Source organism: Podarcis erhardii, assembly GCF_964252035.2.
Source record: "Podarcis erhardii genome assembly, chromosome: 3".
NCBI lineage: Eukaryota > Metazoa > Chordata > Lepidosauria > Squamata > Lacertidae > Podarcis > Podarcis erhardii.
The window spans coordinates 124,710,951-124,735,511 of NC_138507.1; the positions used below are offsets into that span (position 1 = coordinate 124,710,951).

General features: G+C 60.1%; 3 protein-coding genes and 1 long non-coding RNA gene across 5 annotated transcripts; 1 reads left to right on the plus strand and 3 right to left on the minus strand.

Moving 5' to 3' along the window:
* Positions 1 to 478: 478 nt before the first annotated feature.
* On the minus strand, positions 479 to 4,832 carry ZNF513 (zinc finger protein 513; the record flags this gene model as incomplete). 2 transcript variants are annotated; one of them, XM_081856430.1, is made up of 4 exons in its annotated part: positions 479 to 1,614; positions 3,397 to 4,058; positions 4,208 to 4,363; positions 4,576 to 4,832. In XM_081856430.1, 4 exons carry the CDS (start codon positions 4,830 to 4,832, stop codon positions 959 to 961), a joined length of 1,731 nt encoding a protein of 576 aa, XP_081712556.1. In that variant the 3' UTR covers positions 479 to 958. The 2 variants fall into 2 exon arrangements, with proteins under 2 accessions (XP_081712556.1, XP_081712557.1); XM_081856431.1 differs by having other exon boundaries at positions 3,397 to 3,990; positions 4,576 to 4,683.
* Positions 4,833 to 5,945: 1,113 nt separating this feature from the next.
* LOC309338922 lies at positions 5,946 to 8,019 on the minus strand. Its single transcript, XR_014155103.1, has 2 exons — positions 6,367 to 8,019; positions 5,946 to 6,326 (listed from the first exon to the last, which is right to left on the minus strand). It is a non-coding gene; the product is annotated as an uncharacterized lncRNA (long non-coding RNA).
* A 749-nt stretch (positions 8,020 to 8,768) lies between these two features.
* Positions 8,769 to 14,155, plus strand: LOC309338662 (E3 ubiquitin-protein ligase RNF19B-like; the record flags this gene model as incomplete). The annotated part of the gene is made up of 8 exons (XM_081855984.1): positions 8,769 to 9,220; positions 10,386 to 10,615; positions 10,840 to 10,987; positions 11,907 to 12,069; positions 12,191 to 12,305; positions 12,639 to 12,776; positions 13,127 to 13,322; positions 13,547 to 14,155. The coding sequence occupies 8 exons, from the start codon at positions 8,769 to 8,771 to the stop codon at positions 13,707 to 13,709; spliced, it is 1,605 nt and encodes a 534-aa protein (XP_081712110.1). The 3' UTR covers positions 13,710 to 14,155.
* A 2,331-nt stretch (positions 14,156 to 16,486) lies between these two features.
* Positions 16,487 to 23,664, minus strand: PPM1G (protein phosphatase, Mg2+/Mn2+ dependent 1G). The gene is made up of 10 exons (XM_081856429.1): positions 23,370 to 23,664; positions 23,202 to 23,271; positions 22,951 to 23,036; positions 21,617 to 21,752; positions 20,464 to 20,945; positions 19,236 to 19,364; positions 18,852 to 19,086; positions 18,274 to 18,403; positions 17,973 to 18,075; positions 16,487 to 17,206 (listed from the first exon to the last, which is right to left on the minus strand). Exons 1-10 carry the CDS (start codon positions 23,487 to 23,489, stop codon positions 16,952 to 16,954), a joined length of 1,746 nt encoding a protein of 581 aa, XP_081712555.1. The 5' UTR covers positions 23,490 to 23,664; the 3' UTR covers positions 16,487 to 16,951.
* Positions 23,665 to 24,561: the final 897 nt, after the last annotated feature.

Consider the following 24,561-nt stretch of genomic DNA (forward strand, 5'->3'; position numbering starts at 1 on the left):
ACCAAGTGTCTGTTTCTTTAAATAACAGCCTTTCCTTAAAATATGCAGTACCAAAATCATGTCCAGGTGCGATACAGGATGTCCCAAAACCAAAGTCCCGCCCAATATCCCTCCTTTCAATAAAGAGAAAATAATAGCTACGTTTGTTTCTAAAGGATAATCCACATCCCTGGGAGTGTTCTAGCGTTCTTCTCAATCGCTCCAACCGCAGTGGCAGCTGGGGCACTTGGTGGAATAGAAATGCCCACATTTTACGTTTGGTCTTTGCAAAGTTCTATAGAATTGCAGAGAGTTGTGTGAGCCGCGTTCCTCCTGCTTTTGAGAGAAAGGGTAACTGCCCCTTCTGTGCTATTTACGGGGGGGGGGGGACGACTCCCCAAACCACCTACTTCCTGGGGGGGGGGAGGGGGAAGCCACCTCCCAGCAATGCCGGTTGCCGCGTGTGAGTTTCGGTTCTGCTGCTCTCCCCCAGCCAAAATAAAGCAAGATAAGAAAACAGTTTAATGCATTAATACACGATATAAATTACACAGACTCAAGCAGCAACCACAGTTAAAAGGGGCTGGGGAGGAGGCACAGAGAGGACAGGAAAGCACCAAGAACCGCCCTCAGTTGGAGGGTTTCTTTTTTGGGGGGGGGAGAGGAGTGTTCTGCTGCCCCACAGATACAATCTTTTCCAGGTGACGTGAAAAGGGCCCAATCCTCAGGAGCAGGCCGTGCACAGCTGCGTTTTGGCCAAGGAGGTCCCAGTGCTCCGCTGCCGGCACGAACTGCACTGCCCCCCCCCCAAGGTCCCTACAGCTGCTTCCCCCAGTCCTGGGGGTGGGGGCTTGTTTGGCGAGTGGAAGAGGCCCCCTCTTTCTCCTCCTGCTGTCTGAGCCTATTCCTATGCAGAGACACCCGGGAGGAGGTGGGTGCCTTGGTGTGGCGGCTGCCTGCGGTCTCCCCCCGCGGGCCCTCAAGGCAGGCTGCTGTCCAGGCTGGGGCCCCCCTCCTCCTCGGGAAGGCCCTGGCCGTGCACCTTCTGGTGGCGCTTGTAGTTGTCCCAGTGGCCAGTGGTGTAGGGGCAGATGCGGCACTGGAAGGGCTTCTCTCCCGTGTGCCTCAGCATGTGGCGCTTGAGGTTCATGCTCTGGTTGCAGGAGTAGGAGCAGAGGCGGCAGCGGAAGGGCTTGTCCCCTGAGTGGATGCGGCCGTGGCGCTTGAGGTTGGCCAGGTTGCCGCAGGCGTAGGGGCACAGCGGGCACTTGTAGGGCTTCTCTCCCGTGTGCACCCGCTGGTGGCGCTTGAGGTTGTCGAGGTGTGCCGAGGCGTAGGGACACAGGGCGCAGGCAAAGGGCTTCTCCCCACTGTGCGTCTTCATGTGCCGCGCCAGGTGGTTGGGGTAGGTGGTGACGAAGGGGCACAGCTGGCACGAGAAGCCCTTGGGCGACGACTGCTCCGCCCCCAGCACGGCCAGGCTGCAGCGCCCGCACACCGGCTCGCCCAGGCCCTCGTCCGCCTCCAGGACCAGTCCGCATGCCCGGCACGTGAAGGGGAAGAGCAGCTCCGGGAGGACGGCCGCAGAGTCCTCGGGCCTCAGGAACGGGGAGCCCGGGGCCAAGAGCGGAGGCTCTGCGGAGGAGAAAGAACAGTGAGGGGGGCAAAGGGGGCTGGGGGAGGGAATCCCTGCAGCCTGGGGCACGTGACCCACGTTCTGCGCTCCTGCACGCAGCGTCCACCTAAGAGCCCCCCTTTCTTCTTATCTGCTCCAGAGCTGGCTCCCACACTGCTGGACTCTGCCGACCCCGTAGAGGTTAGGCTGAAGATCCCTTCCAATGAGGAGGCCACCATCTTGGGAAGGTTTATTTATTTAGCTAAGGAGGGGTCTGAGGAGAGTGTTCCTCACTACCTTGCTGGGAATGGCTTAAAATCAATGGCTTAAAGTCGCAAGGGACTTCCCGGGTCCCCTGGTCCAATCCCTTAGGTAGGAATTGCTGCTGCTAAGGCATCGCTGATAGATGGCCAAGCAATCTCTGGTGAAAGACCTGCAAGCACTGAAGAAGAGTCCTGCACCATATGAGGGAGCCCATTCCGCTCTCAAACAGCCCTCACCTCCAGAAAGTTCTTCCTAATCTCCTCCCTTGTCATTAAGGCTTCAGATCCTGCCCCCTGGAGCAGCAGAAAATAACCTGGCTCCATCTTCCAGGCTTCTCATGGTCATCTGTCAGGAATGCTTTAGTTGAGATTCCTACACTAGATGACCCTCAGCTCCCCCTTCCAACTCCACATTGCTAGGATTGATAAAAACATAAGAAAAGCCTGCTGGATCAGGCCAGCGGGCCCCTCTAGTCCAGCCTCCTGTACTCGCAGTGGCCAAGAGCCTTCTCCCCTCCTGGGGTCAAACTCTGGCTCTCTTCTCCAGGCTACACAGACCCAACTCCCACAACCATTCCTCGTAAGGAGGGATTTCCAGACTCCTTGCTCATCCTGGTCTCCCTTCCAGCTTGTCAATATCCTTTCATTCCAAAGCTAAACAGCTCTTACTGTCTGAAAGTTATTCCCAACATTCAGTCAGACTCTCCTTTCTTTGATTCAAAGAACTAGGAAGGAGATACCCATTAAACATTAGGAAGAGATTCCTGACAGCTGTCTACCAGCTCCATCTGGTACATAGACTGAGACCCTCCCTGCCTGCAGACTCTCTCGCCAGAGTGGTGCATGCTCTGTTATCTCCTGCTTGGACTACTGCAATGCGCTCTAGGTGGGACTCGGAAGCTAAAACTAATCCAGAATGCGGCAGCAAGACTGGTGACTGGGTGCAGCCGCCAGGGCCATACAACAGCAGTGCTAAAGTATCTACATTGGCTCCTGGTACAAGCCCCTTTGAAGCCCAAAACGGCCTCAGCCCATTATACCTGAAGGAGCGTCTCCACCCCCATCATTCAGCCTGGACACTGAGGTCCAGTGCCGAGGGCCTTCTGGCGGTTCCCTCATTGTGGAAGCCAAGCTACAGGGAACCAGGCAGAGTTCCATCTCAGTGGTGGCGCCCGCCCTGTGGAACGCCCTTCCATCAGATGTCAAGGAAATAAACAACTATCTGACTTTTAGAAGGCATCTGAAGGCAGCCCTGTTCAGGGAAGCTTTTCATGTTTGATGTCTTACCGTGTTTTTAATATTCTGTTGGGAGCAGCCCAGAGTGGCAGGGGAAAGCCAGCAGGGTAAAAACAATAACATCATTATTATTTATTATTACTATTGACAGTAAGAGCTGTTTGGCAGTGGAACCAGTTCATTAATAAGGGTGTGGACTCTCCTTCACTGGAGATTGCTAAGCAGCTGTTGGGCGGCTATCTGTCAGGAAGCCTTTCTGCTTTGCAAGGGGTTGGACCCCCACCCCCGGCCTGCCCCACATACCTGTCTCCTGCTCCACAGCCGCTGGCCCCTCCATCTCCGCCTCCGACTCCCCCTGCACCCCGGGGCTGTGGCGCCGCAGGGGGTTGCCCCGGGAGCATCGGCAGGTGCAGGAGCCGCAGCGCAGCGAGCGCTCCTGGCCGTGGACCCGCTGGTGCCTCTTGAGGTTGCCGAGGCTGCTGCAGGCGAAGGGGCAGGTGGGGCAGCGGTAGGGCTTCTCTCCCGTGTGGGTGCGCAGGTGGCGTGTCAGGTTGACCAGCTGGGCCGAGGCGTAGGGGCAGTGCGGGCAGCGGTAGGGCTTCTCCCCGTTGTGGGTCTTCATGTGGCGCTTGAGGTGGCTGGAGTAGTGCGAGGCAAAGGGGCACAGCTGGCAGGAGAAGACCACCCGCCCCTTGGCGGAACCTTCCTCCTCCTCCTCCTCCTCCTCCAACTCTTCTTCCTCTGGCGGGCAGCAGGCGGCAGGGGCAGGGGCAGGCAGGCCGCAGTGCTGGCAAGCCTGGCCGGGCCCCTCACCATTGTCCTGGGCCTGGCACAGCGGTGGGAACTCCTCATCGCTCAGCACATAGGAGGAGAGTCCGGGCGTCCCCCCAAGGGAGTCTGCAGCACACAAGGAGGGGGCATCAGGGGGGCAGCGGGGGGCATCCTCACCTCGGCCCGTCCCTTTCCTGCTGGCACAACAGGGGGTTACCACGGGGGCGGGAGGGGGGCGCGATCCCTGGGGGAGCCCTTCCTCGGCGCGCAGCCCCCCTGCCCATGCGCCCCCCCCCCGCGATTCCGCGCTGCGCTCCCGGCCCGCCGCCCGCTTCCCCCGCACCTTCCGAGTCCTTCTCGAAGGCAAGGCCAACGGCGGCGCCGCTCTCCTCCTCGTCGTCCTCGTCCTCCAGCTCCAGCTCGTGCTCCGAGAGGAAGGCGCCCGGCGGAGCCAGGCCCTCCTCGCCCGGAGGATCGCCCGCCGCGCCCGCCGCGTCCACTGCAAGAGAGCGAGACGGGGAGGAGGGCGGACGGGGCGCCCCGGTCAGACCCGGGCGCCCCGGTCCCGGGAGCCCCGCCCCACCCGGAAAAGGCCCCCCCCCTCCGCCTCCCGGTCCGAGCGGCCAGTCCTGGTCGGCGGCGGAGGAAGAGGCTCCCTTGACCCGCCCCGCCCCGCCCCGCCCCCCCCCGCCCGATCCCGGCCCGGCTGACCTTTGACGGGCTGCGGGTGGCGCTGCTTCCGGCGGGGCATCTTGCCGGGCCCAGGCGGCGGCGGCGGCGGGGCGGCGTCGGGCGGCTCCAGCCCTGGGCGCCTCCCGCTCGGCGCCGCTGCTCCGGGGCCGCCCCGCCTCTTCCTCCGCGACGCCCCGCCCCTCGCCGCCGCCGCCGCCCCGCCTCCTCCCGCCCATCCGCGGGGCGGGCGGCCAGAGATGCGCGCGCTTCCGGTTCCGCTCCCGGCCGCGCGGCATGACGGGAGGCGGAGTCGCTGCCCTCGCGAGAGCGAGACCGGGAGCGGCGAGAGCGCAGACTCAGCGCGAAGGGTAGAGGCGTCTTGAGGCGGCGGCTTCCGGGCTCGCTTCTGGCCGGGCGCTCCTCCGGCCCGCGGGACGAGGCCCGGGCCGGACCGGGAGGTGGCGCCGGGCTCCGCCTTGACAGCCGCTCCTCCTCCCCGCCCGCCTCTGCCCGACGGGGAAGGCGGACGATGCTCCGCCATGAAGCTCCAGAGTCCCGCCTGATCGGCCTCGGAGAGAGAGAGAGAGAGAACCACGTGGCGGGGGAGGAAGGGGGGATCAGCGATGGGTCAGTTTCCATGGGCCCGACAGGGGGAGGCAGCCACGGAAAGGCCCCCTCCTGCCCCCGTTTCTGTGCCCGCTCCTCCTCTTGGAGGACTCTTCCCTCCCCGTCCCTTTCCCCGGGCGGGTCCCATGTTTTAGCGCAGGGGCCCTCTGGGGTTGCATTCCTGGTAGGTCAGCCTGGTCTTTTGGGCTCCAAGGGCTGGCAGGGCCTTTAAAGTTCCAAAAAGCGGCAACCGCCGCTTCCCCGAAGAACAAGCCCCAGTTGGACGGCAGCTCCGAGCCGGAGAGCCCCGTCTGTGCTCTTATCACTCTACCCTCTGCTATCTCTAGGGATGCTCCTCCACTCGCGCATGCGCAGGAATCCGGAAGCGAGGGAGGCGGGGCTGAAGCCACCATAGACCCGCCCTCGGTGACGTCATCGCGTGGGTTTGGGAGTCCTGGGGGACCCGCGTGGAGGTTGGGGGCCCCAAAGAAGCGGGGCTCCTGCTGTCCCCTTGATGGGGTGGGGGAAAGGGGTCTGCAGCTTGGGCTTTGCAACCCGCCTCCTCCTGCACAGCCCCTCTGATGCTGAGAGCCCAGAAGTCGAGAAGAGAATCGCCCGTCTCATTCTCGGCTGAAGAACCTCCGGGTCTTCTCTCCCAAGGCAGAAGGGAGGATTCCCCAGAGGGAGAGCTGTGAAGACACGGGCCAGGTCGGCTTTCGGGAGGGTGCGGGAGAATCACGGGCAATGCTCTGGCCCCGCAGAACTGGTGTAACATCAGCAGAGAAAACACATAAAATTTGCACTTCAAGCCAAAACATATTTATTCAGAAGTAAGCCCATTCAGATCAGCGGGACTTCCTCCCTAGTAAGTGTGCATAAGATTGCAGTCTTTAGGTGGGATCCTGCACGCTCCCAGCACAGCAGTGGAATGGAAGCCAAACGTAACCCCGGGAACTCAGCACCTGCAAGCCGCCCTCAGTTTGAACCTCCTTTGGAGCCCCCTCCCACATGCCAGTGAGAAAGCATCGCCCTTTTGACTGGGGGACACAAAGGGAAGGAGCGACAGATGGCGGAGCTGAGTCCGCAGAGAAGCTGCCGACAGAGGGACCCCGCGAGCATCCCTGGACCAAGACGCAGCAAGGGATGGAGAGGAACAGCGGCAAGCCAAAAAGGAAACTGCACACCTCCGGAGCCTCAGCCAGGCATCTTCTGCCCAAAATAGACAAATTGGGCACGCCATAGTTTTGAGAAGCAGTGTCATAACAATTGTGGGCTCCCTTCCTCAAACCCTCTAATCTTCCAGGGTACCTATGGGACTCCCCGAATTTCCTTGATGGCGCTACATTTAGCCCCCAAACACGTCTGCTTTATATTAAGTAGCCCACAATTAAAAACAGCTTTGGGGGAAACGAGCATTGTCAGGTGTGTCGGAGGATCTGCAGCCAAATCACAGATTGCATGATGGCTAGATAGTCACATATCCTCTAAACTTTTGTGGATGTAAGGGAAACGATATAAAAATAATCTCTCCTTCTTCCTGTCACTACACGCCCTTTTTCCTATCTGTGATGGGGAAGATGCCTCTTTGCTCTTCTTCAGAAAACAATCTCCACTGGACAATGGGAATTTGTAATGTTTAAGGATTCCTGCCTGCCTGGTTCTCATCACTTGATATGTTGAATCCTTGCAAGACTTTGATGTGAGTAAGGCAGTGATCCCTCCCTGCTGTCCAAGAGTGAAGGAAGGGCTGTTGGTCCTGTCCTCTGCTGAAGTCAAGTGGCTGCAGGTGGAGCCCGGTAGGCAGGGAGGAGGAGCAGCAGCAGCAGCAGCAGCAGCTGCACCCCAGGGAACCTTTGGGGATGAAAGGGGCCCCCAGAAGAATGGGGTCTTCACACACTCCCCTCCTGGAGGCTGCTTTGCTTCGGAGGTGGTGCCCCATCACGCTCTGATTACGGCATCCCGGGTCTCGCCACTGATTCTTAAGGGAGTTTCTTACATCAACCTTTGGGGGGGGGGAGAGAGGAACTGCAGAGTGCCCTGGTCTTGTAGCAGAGATCTCACTTTGCATGATCAAAAGTTAAAAACAAAACATGTGAACCCCTTGTGTGGGGTGGCAGTAGCTCCCCCTCGCTCCATTTCCCATTGTGTGGGGGCGGCCCAGGGGGTCCTTGGTACCCCCTTGCCTTGCATTAGATACAGAAACACAAAGGCTCCATGTCCAGGTAGGGTCCTCCTGCGAGCAGTGCTGGAGCCGCAGTGGAAGACGAACTGGGCGGGGCCTGGCAAAGAAAGTCTTTCAGGGCGGAGGAAGAGGCATCCCGGTTGTCCGTCTGGATGGGACTCCAAGGCTTGAAAATAAACCAGTTTTCTTCTGCCACACATGCCCAGCTCCCCCCAAAACCGACTCCAGCTGAATACATAAAATAGCTAGAGGCAGAGGGGGCGGGCGGGCAGGGAAGCCAGGTTTGGCTGACCATGAGGGGGGACTGCCCAGTGGTCAGAGCTGTGGGACAGACATTGCCCGGGGGCTCTGCTTGGTTGCTGCCGCTTCAGGAGGGGCTGCAGCAGGGAGTCGCGTCCCAGGGCTGCTGGCGATGCCTCGTGCATGGAGAATGGTGCTCCCTTAAAAGCCCTTTTCACTAAGGACCCCAAGTCCTGGGTGTGGGGCCCTGAGTCCTCTCTCCGCCTTTGGAAGAGCCCGAGGAGGCCTGCAGGTGGATGCGGCAATCCCCGCCACCCCCAGTGCTCCGTTTCCAGCAGGGGACAGACAAGCAGCTCGGAAGCAGGCCAGGGAAACCTCGGCGCTGCCATCGTCCCAGCTGCTCCTCGGGGATGGACTGCTCCTTTCCATGGGGGCTCCATCCGGCTCCCGTGGGAAGGGCGCGCTGGCGGGGGGTCTCGCGAGGCTCCTCTCACCGGCCTTTCGTGGGGGCCTTTTCAGGCCGGTCCCCGTTTTAAAGGCGCGGCCGCCTCTCGGTTCCAGGCAGCACCCCGACGAGGAGCGGGGGTTCCTTGGCCTGCGGTCCGCTGGAGTCGGGTCCCCCTGCCAGCCGGGAAGCCACGGACCTCGCCCTGCGCCGGCCCTGGTGCCCAAGGCTCCGTCTCCCGGGCGCCCCGCTCGCGTCCTTGTGGCCAAGTGGCGTCTCCCGGTGCAGCCGTCACTGCGGGGCTTTCTCGGGGGGAGCACCTTCCCAAGATGCTGTGCGGCGGCGCTGGAGCTGCGGGGATGCTCAGCTGAGCGCCGAGCAGACCGAGGCCGGTAAGGCGGCGGCGGCGACCCCGGAGCCCTGCCGGTTCCGAGGACCAAAGGCCCGGGGGAAGCCCGACCTGCCGGAGCGGGGTCCCCTCCTCCCCGGGAGACCTTGGCACGGCCGCCGCCGTCCCAGCCGAGCGGTTTGGCGCAGCGGATGCGCGGGGCGCTCCGGCTCTGCTTGCGCTTGCTGCCTTCCATCCGCAGGGCGCTCGGACCGGGACGCGCGAGCTGCAGGCGATGAGCCAGCCCCAATGAGGGCGTTGGCGGGGATGGGGAAGAGCCGGGCCCCGGGGCTCCCCTCCGCCGCCCGGACAGCCCGCGGGCCTGAGTCTCTGGGGCAGCAGCAGCAGCCTCGCCCGGCAGCAGCAGCAGCATGAAGCGGCCGCCGGCGGGGCCTCCCTCCTCGGGCCTCTTCGGAGGGCAGCTCGCAGCGACGCCGGAGCCGGAGGATGCGCTGAGCGCGGCCGAGGAGGCGTCCGCGGGGGCCCCGTCCATCCCAGCGCCGCCTGCGGAGGACGAGGCGTCGGGGAGCCTGCGCGAGTGCCCTTTGTGCCTGCTGCCCCAGCCCGCCGCGGCCTTCCCGGAGCTCTCGTCGTGCGCGCACCTGTCCTGCCTCACCTGCCTGCAGCAGTACCTGCGCATCGCGATCAGCCAGAGCCGCGTGCAGGTGGCCTGTCCGCACTGCCCGGCCCCGCTCCAGCCCGCCGAGGTGCACCAGCTGCTGCGCCCGGAGCCCGCCTTGCGCGACAAGTACGAGGAGTACCTGCTCCGCCGCCTGCTCGTCGCCGACCCGGGAACGCGCTGGTGCCCAGCCCCGGACTGCAGGTGCGCTAGGCCGGCGCGGGTGGGGGGTGGGATAAAGGCCCGATTGCTCCAGGAAAGGACCCGCTTGGCGCGCCCAAGGGCCCGGTGGCCAATCCCCGACGGCCCTGGGAGACCCTCCCCTGCCTGACCCCCCCGGAGGGAGGGAAGGAGATGGTGGGGCCGCCCAGAGCTGCCTCGCCCGAAGCGGCTGCTGAGGAGGTTGCTGTTGTGCGCTTGCCTCCCACCAGAGGGCGCTCAAGGCCGCTCGGCTGGGTCTTCCCAGGGAGACCCCCAGAAAGAACAGGGTCCAATCCTTGCGTCCAGTCCTTGACCCCTGCATGCTGGGAAGGCGCTCCTGTACCTGTGGCCCGTCTGTCCAGACTGTTGCGCACAGCACTTTGTTTCCTCGCCTGGCGGTGCTGCGACACCCCCTCCATAGGCGGGCAGGACTTGGTTTTAGGGAGATCAGAACTTTTCTTAGAGGGGGCAGAACAAACGTGATTGTTCAGTTAGTTAAGTATTTCTCTTGATTTACTTGATATGGGGGGGGGGGGAGCTGCTCCCCTTGGCTACGCCCATGCCCAAGCCTCCTTCAGCACCCTTGGGCCCTGGGGTGGGGTGAGGAGGAGCTGTGTTTCCTGTCGGGGTGGCCGCTGGGGGCTCGGACTCCGCCGAAAGGCAGCTCAGTCTGTTCCCAGGATGGAACTGCGAAGCTGAAAACAGAAAAGTTATCCCGCTCTCTCCCCGCGCAGTACATCACACATTTCCCGTCAATTAAGATGAAACACGTGTAGTTCTGAATTGGATTGTGGAAGTATTAAGATCTAAAGGTCTCGGGAAGGAAGACAGTCCAGGCACATCAGAAGCGCAGCTGGCCGCGAGCCCCCCCCCCCCCCCGCCAGGGTCGGCCAGGAGCCTCTGGTGCCTGGAGGCCAGAGACCAGAGTTTGGTTATTCCCGGCTGCAGAATCGGGGCCCCCAGACTGCAGCAGGCAGCGGCTCCGGGTTAGGTGAGAGCCCGGTCTCAGTAAGGGGCAAATGTCCCACTGGGCCACTGGGGGGGGGGAGGACCAGGAAGGGCGAGGCCAGCCTCCCATTCTGAGCCCCCCTCTCCCCCTCCCAGCAGGGGCGGACTTGGGGGCGCGCCTGTCGGGCCCCCCTTTCTCTCAAAGCGCCTCTGCTTGCAGCTACGCGGTCATCGCCTACGGCTGCGCCGAGTGTCCGCGCCTGGTCTGCGCCCGCCCGGACTGCCGCACCGAGTTCTGCTTCCACTGCCGGCAGCCCTGGCACCCCGAGGCCTCGTGCGAGCAGGCCTGGCGAGTATGGAGCCAGCAAGCGCCCCTGGGCGCCAGGGAGCTCTCCCTGCAGCTGATCCGGAAGGAGGAAGCCGGGGCGGCGGCGCCGGGGAGCGCGCAGGGTGAGTGCAGCCCCCTTCTCGAGGAGGGAGTGGGGGGCCGGCCGGCCGGCCGGCCGCAACCCCCAGCCAGCAGCCCCCCACAGTGGGAAGGGCAGGGGGCTTCAGGGGGCCCTCTCCCCGCCTAGACGCCCCTCTCTCTGGGCCTGGCCCCCGACTCTCTCTCTCCCCTCGGCCCCCGGGCCGGAGAAGGTCCCGGCCCCGACCTGCCGCCTCTCTCCCCGCAGACAAGGACGCCATCAAGGTCTGCCCGCGCTGCGGGGCGCTCATCATGAAGGTGGACGACGGCAGCTGCAACCGCATGAACTGCACCATCTGCGGCTGCCTCTTCTGCTGGCTCTGCCTGCGCGAGATCACCGACGTCCACTTCCTCAGGTGCGACTGGGGGGCGGCGGGGGGGGGCGGCCGAAGGAAAGGGCAGAAGAACCAGGCTTGGCCCCTCCGAGCCTGCAGAAGCCGCCTAAGGCTGCCGTCCTCCTCGCCCCGCTTGCCCGGGGGAAGCCCCGTCGAAGCGGACGCAGAAGGGAGCTCGGCTGGGTTTGCACGCGCCTCCCCGGGCGTTTGTAGTGAAGCGGTTTGGTCCTGCTGGCCCAGGACCGGGAAAAACTGTCTGCGGACAAAGACCGGCTCCCTGGGCCTGAAAGCGGAAATGAGCGCCGCACCACAGAGTCGCATTTGACTGGACTTAACCGTCCAGGGGTCCTTTACCTTTCTTTCATTTTTTATACAGTGAAACATTCCCTCCCTCTCTCCTGCAAAAATGACAGGACGGAATGCAACCTAAACCCAAAGAAAAGAATTAGCTCGGTGGGCAACAGTTTCCCAGCCGCGCAGGGTTGCTTTGGATGCGACGCCTAGATTGCAGCGGGTCGGGCTGGATGACCCCGGGGAGCCCTTTAGAATTCGACAGCTCCGTGATTCTATGAAACGCAGCCAAGGGTGACCACGAAGCAAAGTCCCGCCGGAGCAAAAGATGTTCTGGAGGGGCGGGAGGATTATCAGGAGGGAGGGAGGCGAACATAAGGCAGGTGGATGGGTGCCTGTCAATCACATGGCAGTCATTAGGATGTCACGTGATGGGCAGGTGAGTTGGGCTGCCCCACCTGTCAAAGATCCTTGACCCTCCAATCTTCAAAATTCATAGACTCACAGAAGTGTCGAGTTGGACGGAGCCCCCGAAAGCGAAATGGGGAGCTGGTGGTGGGGCCCCCCTAGAAGAGGCGCTCTGGTGCTCCTGTGGGTGCCCTTCGACACCCCCTTGCTGACTCCCCCCTTGTTTCCTCCTTCTCCCCAGTCCTTCTGGCTGCACCTTTTGGGGGAAGAAGCGCTGGTCGCGCACGCGGAAGGTCCTGTGGCAGCTGGGGATGGTGCTGGGCGCCCCGATGGTGATTTCGCTGGTGGCGGGGATCGCCGTGCCCGTCATCACGCTGGGCATCCCCATCTACATGGGCAAGAAGGTAAGGGGGCCGCGGCTCGCTCCCCGGAGGTTGGGCGAGGGTCCCCGTCCTGCTGCGCCGGCCTGAAGGGGCCCAGAGCGAGGAGACCCACTGCCCCTCCGCCGCCTCCTCTCTCCGCCAGGTGCTGAGCCACGGGCGCAAGAGCAAGCTCTCCGGCTGCCAGCAGTGCCTGTCGGTCGCCAGCACCATCCTGCTCTCGCTCTTCGTGTCGCCCGTCATCACCGCCCTCACTGTGGGTAAGGGCCCCCAGAGGGCGCTGCTGCTCAGAGGGGTCAGTCTCCAGGAAGGGCTGAGAATCCCCCCCCCCCAGAACCCTGGAGAGCAGTTGCTGCTGCCAGTCAGTTTACAGGGTAGGGAGCTATTGAATGCAGCTGCGCTTCTTCTTGTTAGACCCATCAGGACTAGAATCTTACTTCCTTTTCATAGAGGAGCTGCCTTGCCCGCCGACGGTCCCGGGTCCAGGAAGGGCTGGGAGAGACGCCTTGCCTGGAGCTGGACGGCGGCGGCTTTCTCTGCTCCTGGATCGGCTGCTGCTGGGCCGCGCCTCACGCCAGCCTCTCTGCCCGCAGGCGTCGGGGTGCCCCTGATGCTCACCTACGTCTACGGGGTCGTGGTGCTCTCGCTGTGCCGAAACCGCTGGGGCTGCGGAGGCGCCCGCAGGAAGGCCGGGGAGCTCAGCGCCGTCGAGCTGGAGAACCTCGCCAAAGGTACGTGAGTCGTGGGCGGCCTGGCCCGGAAGCCCCTCTCCCTCCGCCAAGGCTCCGTCCTAACCGGCTGGGCGGAGAGCTCTCAATCGGTAGGGAGGGGGGCTGCGGTACAGAAGGGGCTTTGCGGGCAGAGATCCTCTGCCGGTCATCCTTGTCTCCGGGCCGGGCGTTTGCCTGCCGGTGCCAACCGGACTAGGAACATTTTCATTTGGTTCTGCATTTATCTGCTGCTTTTGCTGTAGTGCCATCTTTAAAGCCAGCCGGAGAACTTTTGATTTAAGCTGCCATATAAATTAGCCGACCGTCACCTCCGAGCAAATCCTCTCTCTCCCTCCCTCTGCCTGTTGCAGTGAACGAGCTGCTGGCCGCGCTGCCCACGCCGATGGGGGCTGAGGGAGGGGGCTCTTCTGCCGCCGCCGCCGCCGCCGCCGCCGCCATGGCTGCCCCCTTCCTGCCCAGCCGGAGCAGCGGGCAGCTGGAGGCGTCCTGCCCGAAGGGCCCGGAGAGCCCGTGGAACGAAGCAGCAGCTCAGGCCACTTCCCGCAGGTCAGTCCAGGGGGCGGGGGCAGTGCGGTCTAGTGGCTAGAGCGCCGGGCCCAAGCTACCTGACAGGGTTGTTCTGGATATAAAATGCGGCGGGGAGAACCATCTAAGCCACCTTGAGCGCCTCAGAGGGGAAACGGGGGGTAGAAGTGCCATTATTATAAAATTAGGCCCCCGGCTTTTTTTACGCCACTACCGCCAGTGACACAGGTCTCTGCCCCGCGCAGGGACGGGCAGAACAGGATGGAGGTGGCGGTGGAGGTGGAGACGGAGCCTCCGGCCGCCCACGAGCACAGCCTCTGCAGCGCCGCGTCGGGCCAAAGCTTCTCCACGGATTCGCTCACCTACACCAGCGACGGCTGCAGTTTGGCCGGAGTGACGACGGAGTGACGCCGCTTTCCCGGAGAGCCGCGCGCGGCAGCCGGGAGCGAGGCTCGCGCCCAGGTCGCCGCCTGCTGCTGCTGCTGCAAAGGCGGACTCGCCCCCCCCCCACCGGACTGGCCAGCGCAGATGCCCCCCATCCACCCCTGCCTGTCTGCCTGCCTGCCTGCCTGCGCACCTTCTGCACTTGTGCCCCCCCCCTCACCCGTCAACGACTTCAGGCTCTGGACTTTGGTGCTTTGAGGCAATAAATTTGCAGCTCACAGAGAAGCCGGCCTCTTCTTTCCTCCCCAAGGGGCGAAGGAGCAGCGCCTCCTCTCTCCAGGGACCCGGAAGATGCCTGCGCCCCCCTCCCCTCGAGGACCCTGCAAGCACAGCTGGGGGGGGGGGAGCTGGTCAGTCAGGGTGGAGAGTCGTGAAAAGGCACCTTTGGAGGAGAATGGTGATAATGATAATAATACTAATACCCCGCTCATCTGGCTGGGTTTCTCCAGCCACATCTTGAGCAAGAAAGACGATTTGGAGCGGACCGTGCAGGAGGAGGAATAATAGGATTGTAGAGTTGGAAACGACGCCAAGAGGCAGGGATCGTTCAGAGGAGACTGGGCCGTGTATTGTGGGCAAAGAGCAGAACTCCTGCCAGAGAGAAAGAAGAGTAGGCGCTGCGTTTAGGTGCCTTAGACGGCTTTGAAAGAGGATTAGACCAATTAATGGAGGAGGGAAGGCTCTCCGTGGCTCCTAGCCAGCATGGCTCTGCCCTGCCTCAGGGTTGGAGGCAGCAATGCTTGGGAATCCCTTTTTGGAAACCCCAGGAGGGGAGACGGGGCTGGTGCTCAGGTCCTGCTTGCCCCTGGTTGGTCTCTGTGAGAACGGGAGGCGGCACTCGATGGGTCTCTGCCTTGATCCAGAAGGGCTTGTCTTATGATTACACGGCCCAGCTGTCTTCTGGGTGACCAGACCAGGGTCTGGGGTCTCTCTCTCAAGTCAGGTGAGCCAAAGGGCCATGAGGGCTTGAACTGTGGAACTGGCATAGGAAGCTGCCCAATGCCAAGCCAGACCATTGGTCCCTCCTGCCTGGTACTGTCTACACCAACTGACAGCAGCTCTCCAGAATTGTAGACATTCTATATTTCTGGAGACCCCAAGCAGGGATTGAGCCTGGGACCTCCAGCTACAGCCCTCCTGCCTAGGCAGCCAGGGAGCAGTGGGGCAGCCCAGTTTCCTGATGCAGTGCTGAACTGGTTCATCATCCAGACGCAGGGTGAATGGGGCTGCAGAGGACCAGGCCAAGGCCTGCATGGCCTTCATGCCAGGCCAGAGATTTGTGCAGCTTGGGGAAACAGATCCACACACCCCTCCTCCATCCCTGTTGGGCCGGGCCAGGCAGGCACCTCAAAAGCTCAGGATGTACCTGCCAAAAGACCCCACTGCAAAGGAGAGGGCCCTGGTGATCAGCTGGAGGGCAGCGGGAGAGGATCCAGCCTTCTTGCTACCTCACTCACAGCCCTGGGATCATCTGGTGGTTCGCACAGCCCCCAGCCGTCTCTCTGTCCCTGGTGAGAGCCGAGTGCCCCCCAGGCAAGCAAGTGCAGCATCTGGGAGCTCCTTTTGCAAGCAGACCAACTGGGAAAGCTCTTTTCGGAAGGTTTTTCAGCAGAGGTTGGGTGACCATCAGCTGCGACTCCGGCATTGCAGGGGGTTGGACTGTATCTCCCTGGGGGTCCGTTCTACCTCTACAATTCAATGATTATAAGCTGTTTCACGGCGGGGAAGGAGAAAAGTGTCTGGAATGAACCAAGCCGTTAATCCCAGATTTGTATAGCTGGATGGGATCCCCAAGGCTCATCTAGTCCAGCCCCCTGCAATGCAGGAATCTCAACTAAAGCATCCATGACAGGTGTCCATCCAACCTCTGCTTAGAAACCTCCCAGGAAGGAGAATTCACCGCCTCCCGAGGGAGACCATTCCACTGTTGAACATCTCTTACTGTCAGAAAGATTTTCTGTATGCCGTGTCTGAATCTCCTTTCCTGAAACTTGAAGCCATGGTTTCGAGTCCTACCTCCAGAGCAGCAGAAAACAAGCTTGAGGCATCTTCCATATGACAGCCCTTGAGATGGTGGCTCTCATATCGCCTCTCAGTCTCCTCTTTTCCAGTTCCTTTACTCATAAGGCTTGGTTTCCAGAACCTTGATCAGAACTGCCCTGAGACCCGCAGGTGGTATATAAATTCAATAAATCATCATCATCATCTTGGTCACTCTCCTCTGCACATGTTCCAGCTTGTTAACATCCACCTTAAATTGTGGTGCCCAGAACTGGACACAGTATTCCAAGTGTGGTCTGACCAAGGCGAAATAGAGTGGGACCATCACTTCCCTTGATCTGGACACGAGACTCTGTGGATGCAGCCTCATATAGCATTAGCCTTTTTTGCTGCTGTATCACACGGTTGGCTCAGGTTAAGCTTGTGGTCCACCAAGACTCCAAAAACCTTTTCCCATGTAAGCCAGGTGTCCTCCATTCCTATATTTATGTATCTGGTTCTTCCTGCCTGAGTGCAGAACCCAAAATTTGTCCCTATTGAAATTCATTTTGTTAATTTGGGCCCAGTTATCCAATTTGCTAAGGTCGTTTTGAATTCTGATTCTGTCTTCTGCAGCATTAGCTACCCCTCCCAGTTCGGTGACACCTGCTAATTTGATGAGCATCCCCTCAAGAGAGAGCAAGCAAGGAGCAGGGAAGGCTCAGTTCCTTGTACCCCACAAAAGGACACTACAGCCACTCTTCAGTTTTTGGGATTTTAGTTTGAAAAATCTCAGTTGAAAGATAGTGAGGCTTGGCGGCCAACATGGGAAGGGGGGTGGGCGCCAATCCCACAAATAAAAAAAACCCGAGAGGCCTTAAATAGGGGGCAGCTGAGAAACCTTGACAATGAAAAACTGCTTCCCTCCAACAGAAACATCACAGGCACGGAAATGGCAACAACCACTTGGAGAGACGCTGCAGTGGGGTGGGGGGAGTGGGGGGGCCGCCTTTGGGGCCCTGGACCTCCCCCGCCATTCCCTCTTCGGAATGGTTGCCAAGAACAGCAAGTGGGACCCCCGGGAACCCCCTCCTCCAAATGACACAGACAAACTGGGCCTCCCTAAGGCTAAAAAAGGCCTAACTCTGGCACCAAGAGTTCAGCGTCGCTTAGAAAACAAGAGTTCAGGGCGAGCTCAGGCGATTCCCAGCCCAAGGCGGGCGCTGCTAGTCCTGCCTGGCCTTTTTGCTACAGCTCTCTTCCGTGGGGGCCGAGGGGGCTGCCTCTGCCACCTCTGCTGCTGCCGCCTCTGCCCCTGTGCTGCCCCTGCCGCTCTCCTCCTCCTTCTCCAGTTTCCGTTTGCCACCCTCGGCCGGGGGCCCCGGGGTGGGGCGAGGCTTGAAGGAGATGATGATGCAGGTCATGTTGTCACAGCCGGTCCCGTCACCAGACGTGTCCGGAGCCAGGCAGCGGTCCAGGAGCTGGCAGAGAGAGAGGGGGGGGGAGGCCCAGTGTCACCTCAATGTGCCAGCTGTGTCTCACAGGGCCTGGCCAGGAGCAGCAGCTGCGTCAAGGATGCTCAAGGCATTGGGTGTGCGGCTGGCAGGAGATGTGTAGGCAGCCTGGTGCTGGGCACAAGGGCACCTCTCCTCAGATGGGTGGAGGAGTAGGTCCCTCTTTGGGCAGAGAGCGAGACAGAGAGAAGGAAAGGCACACACAACAGCCCTGAAGGTAGGCAGGCATGCAGGCACCCCCAGCTGGGCCCAGAAGTCCCAAAACCTGGTTCAGGCCCATAATGCAGAGGCCCATAATACACTTGCCCTGGGCCTCAGAGGGGACGCCAGCCAGGGATGTGCCAGGCATACGCTGCCATGCCAAGAACACCCCATGCCTCTCAGCCGACTGCAGACTTAATGGGCATCATGGTGGGGTGTCTCATGGAAAAGACCCCCGCTCTGGGCCTCAGACAAGCTTGTGTGCAGGCCTGGTCTCCTTTTCCGGAGCCCCCTCACACAGCCAGCTGGGTGGGATTTCCTGCTTGCTGGCACTACCGGAGCCCAGCCCCTGCCAAGGGCCCTGCGTTTGGGTTGAGCTGCCCCAACCCAGGATTCTGGTCTTCCTGCTGTGGTCCTTTGTAGTGATACAAATTCAATACATAATAATTTTTGCACCCCTGCCTCTTAAAAGTGCCTGAGCCCAACAGCATGGAAGGAGGAGCTGAAATGGCTTGTAAGGCCTGCCACTCACCTCTTCTACTATGGACGAAAGGGATCGAAGTTCTCCATTCTCCTGCTTCTGGGTGATCTTGGACTGGACAAAGTCCACCACCTCCTGGCTGCTCATGACATTCCTGGGCAGAGGCGGACGCAAAGAGAAGGGAGGTCAGCAGGCGCAGGAGGAAGGCCAGGCTGCTCTCGGACCAATGCAGCCCACTCCGGGGATCCCACGTGAGCCGCCCCCACCCAGTGAGCTGAGAGAGGAAGCCCAGCAGCTGCAAGAAGGGCAGCAGCTCTTGCCCCCCCCCCGTAGCCCTCCCTGGGACACCTACCAGATGCCGTCGCAGGCAATGACCATGAAGTCGTGGTCCTCATTGATTGTCAGCACCTTGATATCTGGCAGCGCAGAGATCATCTGCTCCTCCGGGGGAAGGTTCTTGTTGCGCTTGTAGAAGTGGTCGCCTGCAGAGGAGAGAAATAGGTGAGGGGGCTCAGAGGTAGGGGAATGGAGCCTTGGGCTGGTCTTTCTTCTTCCGCAAGGACTCTCCGAGGGCAACAGGCGCCCAGCAGCGCAACAGGCTCCCTCGGAAGGTGGTGAACTCGCTTTTCTTGGAGGTTTTTAAGGAGAGGATGGGTTGCCACCTGCCATGGATGAGGGGGTTGGACTGGATGGCCTTTGGGGGTCCCTTCCAACTCTTAGATAGATTCTATTATTCTAAGTAGTGGGGGGTGGGGGAAACAGGCCATCTTCCTCCCATTCAAACCTTGACCTTGCCTGCCCCTCAAAGCAAAGGGCTCCACAATGGAGGTATGGGCCTTCCAGGTCAGGGGAAGGAGGGTCGCTGGGCTCTCCCTAGCAGGGAAGGGGCAGAGAGGAAGTGACTGCCTGGCAGCCTGCTGAACCGCTCACCAATGGCTCTGGAGAGGTTCAGGCCCCCATTCACCCGGCCGTCCATGGTCACTTTCCCACCAGCGTTCTTTATCCTGGCCAGCTCCACCTCGTCCTCCGGCTTGTGGTCATAGGACATGTCCACGGCTTTGCCGCCCTCCGACACGACGCAGCGAGAGTCTCCGGCATTGGCCACAATCAGCTGCTTGCCCCGGATAAGCGCCACCACCGCCGTGGTGCCGCTGTCAGAGCCGGGCTGCAGACCAAGAAGGCAGAGCTCAGCAAGAGCCAGGCAGGCCTGGCCTGAGGCCCCCAAGGCCCCTCTGGGCTAGCGAGGGTGAGGGAGACTCGGAGCACAACTCTTCCTCCTCAGAGACCCCTCCTCCCGCCAAGGCACTGACTGACCTTCTCCTTGCCTTCCATGCCTGGGAGCATCACGTCTTCGTCCTCATCCTCCTCCGCTTCCTCAGTGTCGTCTTCGTCCTCGTTTTCTGCCTCCTCACTGCTGTAACCATCCTCATCCTCACTGCATTCCTGGTTGAAACACGAACCCACCCACCCCCAAGAAAAGAAGTGAGCACTCTTGGAATCTCTTATATATAATCTAATAAGGTAAAGATAAAGGAGCCCTGGACAATGAAGTCCAGTCAAAGGCGATGGTGGGTGTGGCACTCATCTTGCTTCAGGCTGAGGGAGCGTGCGTTGGTCCGCAGACAGCTTTCCAGGTCATGTGGCCAGCAGGACTAAACTGCTTCTGGCGCAGTGGGACCCCGTGATGGAAACCAGAGCGCACAGAAAGGCCACTTACCTTCCAGGCGCAGCAGTACCTATTTATCTACTGGCACTGGTGTGCTTTCAAACTGCTGGGTTGGCAGGAGCTGGGACAGAGCAACGGGAGCTCACCCCATTGCATGGGTTCAAACTGCCAACATTCCAATCGGCAAGCCCAAGAGGCTCAGTGGTTTATATAGTCTGAAAACCAAATGGCAACTAAAGCCTGGGTTATGCTCACCACAGTAGAATGTGTTGGCATTTAAAAAATAATAATAATGAGGTTTTTAAAATTAGTCGTACGGAATCTGTTCCAGAAGTCCGTTCGACATTCGAAAACCAAATCACAGCTTCTGATTGGCTGCAGGAATCTCCTGCAGCCAATTAGAAGCCGTGGAAGCCCCTTCGGACGTTAGGGTTCCAAAAGAACGTTCGCAAACCGGAACAATCACTTCCGGGTTTGCGGCATTTGAGACCCAAAACGTCTGAGTTCCAGGACATTCAAGATCCAAGATACGACTGTGTTATTATTCATGAGTCTCGTGTTCCCTTCCAACTCTACAATTCTATGATTTCATTTCTATACTGCTTTATACTTGAAAGAACCAATCGTAAAGCGGTTTACAACACATTAAAACATCAAATAAAACAATCCAGAATAAGACCAGTCTGGCATCCAGAGAACTCCGTGTGGTCACAATTGGCTCTGTGTCAGTCGCAAAACGCGGCTGCCTGATTTCTAAGGCTGAAGCTGAGTGCAGCAAAGGGGCCTGCGGGACAATGATGCCTGGTTTTCCCACCAGTCCAGACATGGGAAGACCATGGGGCTCAAGTGGCCAACCCACCCACCCACGCTGGGTACCTCGCTGTCATCTTCTTCCTCTTCCTCCTCCTCCTCCTCCTCTTCTTCCTCCTCTTCCTCCTCCTCACTGTCCTCAAAGAACTTGGACTTAGCCCCCCGCTGGGCCTTGCTTGCGGAGGAGCAGGACGGTTCTGCTTCGCCTGCGCTGGAGGCTGCCCCTCCCTCAGCAGCCTTTTTCTGGGAAGGAGCGACAGCATCCCCCCCGCCAGCCGCGTCTGGGCCAGGGCAGGCGCTGGAGGACTTGGGGCATGCCTGGCCATTGGCTGCCTCCTCCTCCTCCTCCTCCTCCTGGCGGTGCCTCAGGAGCTCCTCTGTGTCCACCTCCCCATTCAGGCTCCGCCCTTTCTGCGCCTCTTCCTGCGCTGGGTCTTTGCTGGGGGTCCCCAACTTGCCCTTGACGCAGTTTTGGCCATAACGCGTGAGCAGCTCCTCAATGGTCATGGTGGCCTCCTCGTGCAGCAAGGCAGCCTCCTCGTTGTCCACTGAACAGGGACAGAGAGAAAGGAAATTGGGGGGGGGGGGTCAGGGTCACTGTTCCCAGGCCCAGTAGTGTCAATCAGGAGGAAAATGGCTTCCAGGCCCAGGGCAGGATCAAGCCAAGCTTCTATGCTACTGCAAGGACTTCCTCTCCATATGTTGCCTCTAAAATTCCTGTTCTAGGTTCTCATTTTGGGAAGAACATGCAGGGAGAGAAGACTTTTGTTGTGCAAGCAGAAATCCACTCTGCTGGATCCTGCCCATGCAACCTACACTAGAAACAAGGAAAGAAGGATCTGTTCTCCCAGCCAATCCATCACAGAGTCCCGTGGAACCCCATAACACCCCCGCCCCACCTTCACCTGGTTGCTCTGAACATACAGAACTTTTCATACCCCTCAAGCCCACTCCCTACAATAGACCAGCGCTGCTTTGCCCATGACTCTGGGCAGCTGCAGCCTCTCAAGGAAGCCAAATCAGGCTAGTCTCCCCATTCTTGTGGTGCAATCCTAATCTCACTGTGTACAAGACAATGTTTGCCTCTCTGCCTCTCCCAGTGGAGAAACGTCTTCGGGACAAAGCTAAGAGAATCCTTTGCCCCCCACCCTCTGGTTCTGATTCAGTTCTCCCCCTGGGGACACTCCTGTCTGGGCAATGAACTGCCTCTGTGGCTCACCATCATCTTCATCAGCCACCTTTTCCTCCTTCTCATCCCCATCATCTCGGGGTCGACCTGCCATCAGTGACAGTTCCTTGATCACCTCCTCAGTTGTCAGCTTAGCATCGATTGCCAGAAAGGCATCCTCAAGAGCCTAGAGCAGCACAGAAAGGGCGTCAGTCCCAGCGGTGCTCTCGAACCCCTGCAAGTGGGGCAACCCAACCCAACCCTGCACCAGAACCAAGCAAAACAGGAGGGCCTCCTGTCCTTTGCCTGAGTCTCTTGGTAATAAGGAGTCCTGCGAACAGACTTGGTTCAGCTCAGAACAATGGCCAGTTCAAGTTCCAGCCTTTGCTCTAATTGGGGGTAGGGAGGCTGAACTCGGCTTGGGAGCTTCCTAAAGCCATCAAGCTAGCCAGTTAGGAGACAAGAGAGAATTGGGCAAAGCAATTCTGCCATTCTCTGGAGGCCTGTTACACATAACGAAGCAACCCCTGAAGGTCTCAGAAATGAAACACCCTAAAAATTCTTCTTTAACAGTTACTTGACCATATAACATCACATTCAGGGAAATAAAGATGCGAAAATCAAGGGCCTTCTGAGAAATGATTGATGGAGTTGGGGATGTTTAGCCTGCAGAAGAGGAAATGCAAAGGTAGCTTGGGAGCCACTTTAAACACCAGAAGGGCTGTCCCGTGAGAGATGGAGCAAGCTTGTTTTCTGCTGCTGCTCCAGAGAGCAGGATCCAAGCCAAGGGATTCAAATGACAAGGAAGGAGATTCTGTCCAAACCTTAGGAAGATTTTTCTGCTGCTGGGAGCCGCCAAGGGTGGTTGGGAAAACCCAGCCAGATGGGCAGGGTATAAATAATAATAATAATAATAAGCGTAAGAAATGTTTGATTGCGGAACAGAATCTGCCAGAAGGAGGCAGACTTTCCTTCATTGGAGATTTCCAAAGGAAGGTTGGGTGGCCACATCTTTCGTTGTGATTCCTGCATTGTTGGGGGTTGGACTGGATGGGGGTCCCTTCCAATTCTACAATTCCAAGAAGGATCACAGTCCCCAAATCCAAGTTGCAGCAACTGGCCATGCCACCCTGTTGAAATGGGGCCAGTGCGAGGCCCCATTTAGCTTCAGAGTCGCAAGAAAGCGCTGTGCTAACATCCCTTTGCAACATTTCCCCAGGGCTCAGCTTTGGGCGCTGAGCTCCCCACCCTGCACAGGTCGTGGCTGGAACCTGGCAAGAAGACCTGTGCCCCACATGCTGCGAAGGGCTTCCTGTTTTGGCCCTGAGCTCTGAAGCCTGGTGAGGGGGAAGCGGCTCCTTGGAGAAAGGCCCTTTGCCCCGTACCTTTTGCAGCTTGCCCTCTTTGTATGCCTTCTGGTCCTTGATGATTTCTGGGAGGTACTTGGCACAGTACAGAGCGACCTCTTCCCCTGGAGCAAAGGAGAGGGGGGCGTCAGAGGATCGGGCCAGACGGCCCTTGGGATCAAGGCAGAGGGACCCCGAGCAGGGAGGGGCGCCAAGAGAGACCCCGCCCCCCGGCCGCCGCCTCGGGGCTCCCGTCCGGCCCCCCGAGCCCCGGGGCCGCGCTCACCTACCTCCATGGCCGTCGTAGACGGAGAACATCGCCGTCTCGCCGTCCAGGTCCGGGATGCAGTTGTGGGCGTCCTGAAAGAGAAGCGGCCGCGGGCGTGAGCGTGAGCGGGAGGCGCTGCCCGCCCGGGGTCTCCGGCCCGCTCCCGCCCCCCGGTCCCTCGCGCACCTACCTCCATGGAGACCCGCCAGCCCTGCATGGCGCTGAAGCCGAAGCGCAGCGGGCGAGGCCCGTCCCCGGCGCCGTCCCCGGAGCTCTTGGCGGTGCTGGGCTGCGACAGGTAGGCCCCCATGGCTTCGGGCAGGCGCGGGCCCCGCCGGGCCGGAGAGGGAAGGCGGGCCGGGAGGGCGGGCGGGCGGCGAAAGGAACCGAGCGAGGGAAGGAGACCGGCAGGCGGAACCGGAAACGGGCACCAGAGAGTCGCCGCCGCCGCCGCCGCGCGGAACAAGGAGCGCCGGAAGCTGAGGCGACAGAGCCGCCGCCGCCGGAAGTGAGGGAGCGGAAAGCGCTCAGCGAGGTCCGCGGGCAGAGCGGCGGCCGCGGGGGATGATGGGAAGCGGGGGCACCACCGAGTCCGCGGGAGCGGCTGGTTGCCCGGCAACGGCGGGGAGGGCTGAAGGGACCTGGAGCCCGGGATGGGCGAGACCTCCTCCGGGAAGGAAGGAGGGAAGGAGGGAGGGAGGGAGGCGGGCTCTTCCCAGGCCGGCTTCCCGGCTGGCGTCCCGCTTTCCATCCTCGCCCAGTGAAGCCTCGGACTCCTGGGCGCCCGCCCGCCCCCATGCCCAGCCCAGAGCGAAGGGGCGCCAGGAGAAGGGCGAGCCCAGGCCGGACGAGATGCGCTGCACCAGCTTCCCAAAGACGCCTCGGAAAAGGCGGCCTTTGGCGGGCAGAACGCAGAAGAAGGGAATTCGGCGAGAGCCGATTGAAATGGAAAAAGGATCGGAAATGATACAGAATCTCTAGTTGCAGATAGGTAGCCGTGTTGGTCTGCCATAGTCAAAACAAAATAAAAAAATTCCTTCCAGTAGCACCTTAAAGTTAGTTCTTGGTATGAGCTTTGGTGTGCCTGCACACTTCTTCAGATACTTCTAGAATCTCTAGAGCAGCGTTTCCCAAACTGGGCTCTGCAGGTGTTTTTCGGACCACAATTCCCACCAGCTAGCGAGGATGAGAGTTGTATTCCAAAAAGATCTGGAGACCCAAGTTTGGGAAACCTGCCTAGAGAACAAAAAACTGGCAGGACCCAGAGATTAAGCTGTGGCAAAAGTAGAAGGAGCAACTGATGAAGTGGAAGAACCACTGAATGATAAAGCTGGGATTCTGGAAAACAAAAAGTTATAAATGAAGAGATATCTGGATAATCT

Excerpts from the sequence above, each read along its gene's own strand:
- PPM1G (XM_081856429.1), bottom strand. The coding sequence starts at position 23,489 with ATGGGGGCCTACCTGTCGCAGCCCAGCACCGCCAAGAGCTCCGGGGAC. Across the intron at positions 23,272-23,369 it reads GCTGGCGGGTCTCCATGGAG|GACGCCCACAACTGCATCCC; the intron begins GTAGGTGCGCGA and ends CTTCTCTTTCAG. Across the intron at positions 18,404-18,851 it reads GAACCTCTCCAGAGCCATTG|GCGACCACTTCTACAAGCGC; the intron begins GTGAGCGGTTCA and ends TCTCCTCTGCAG.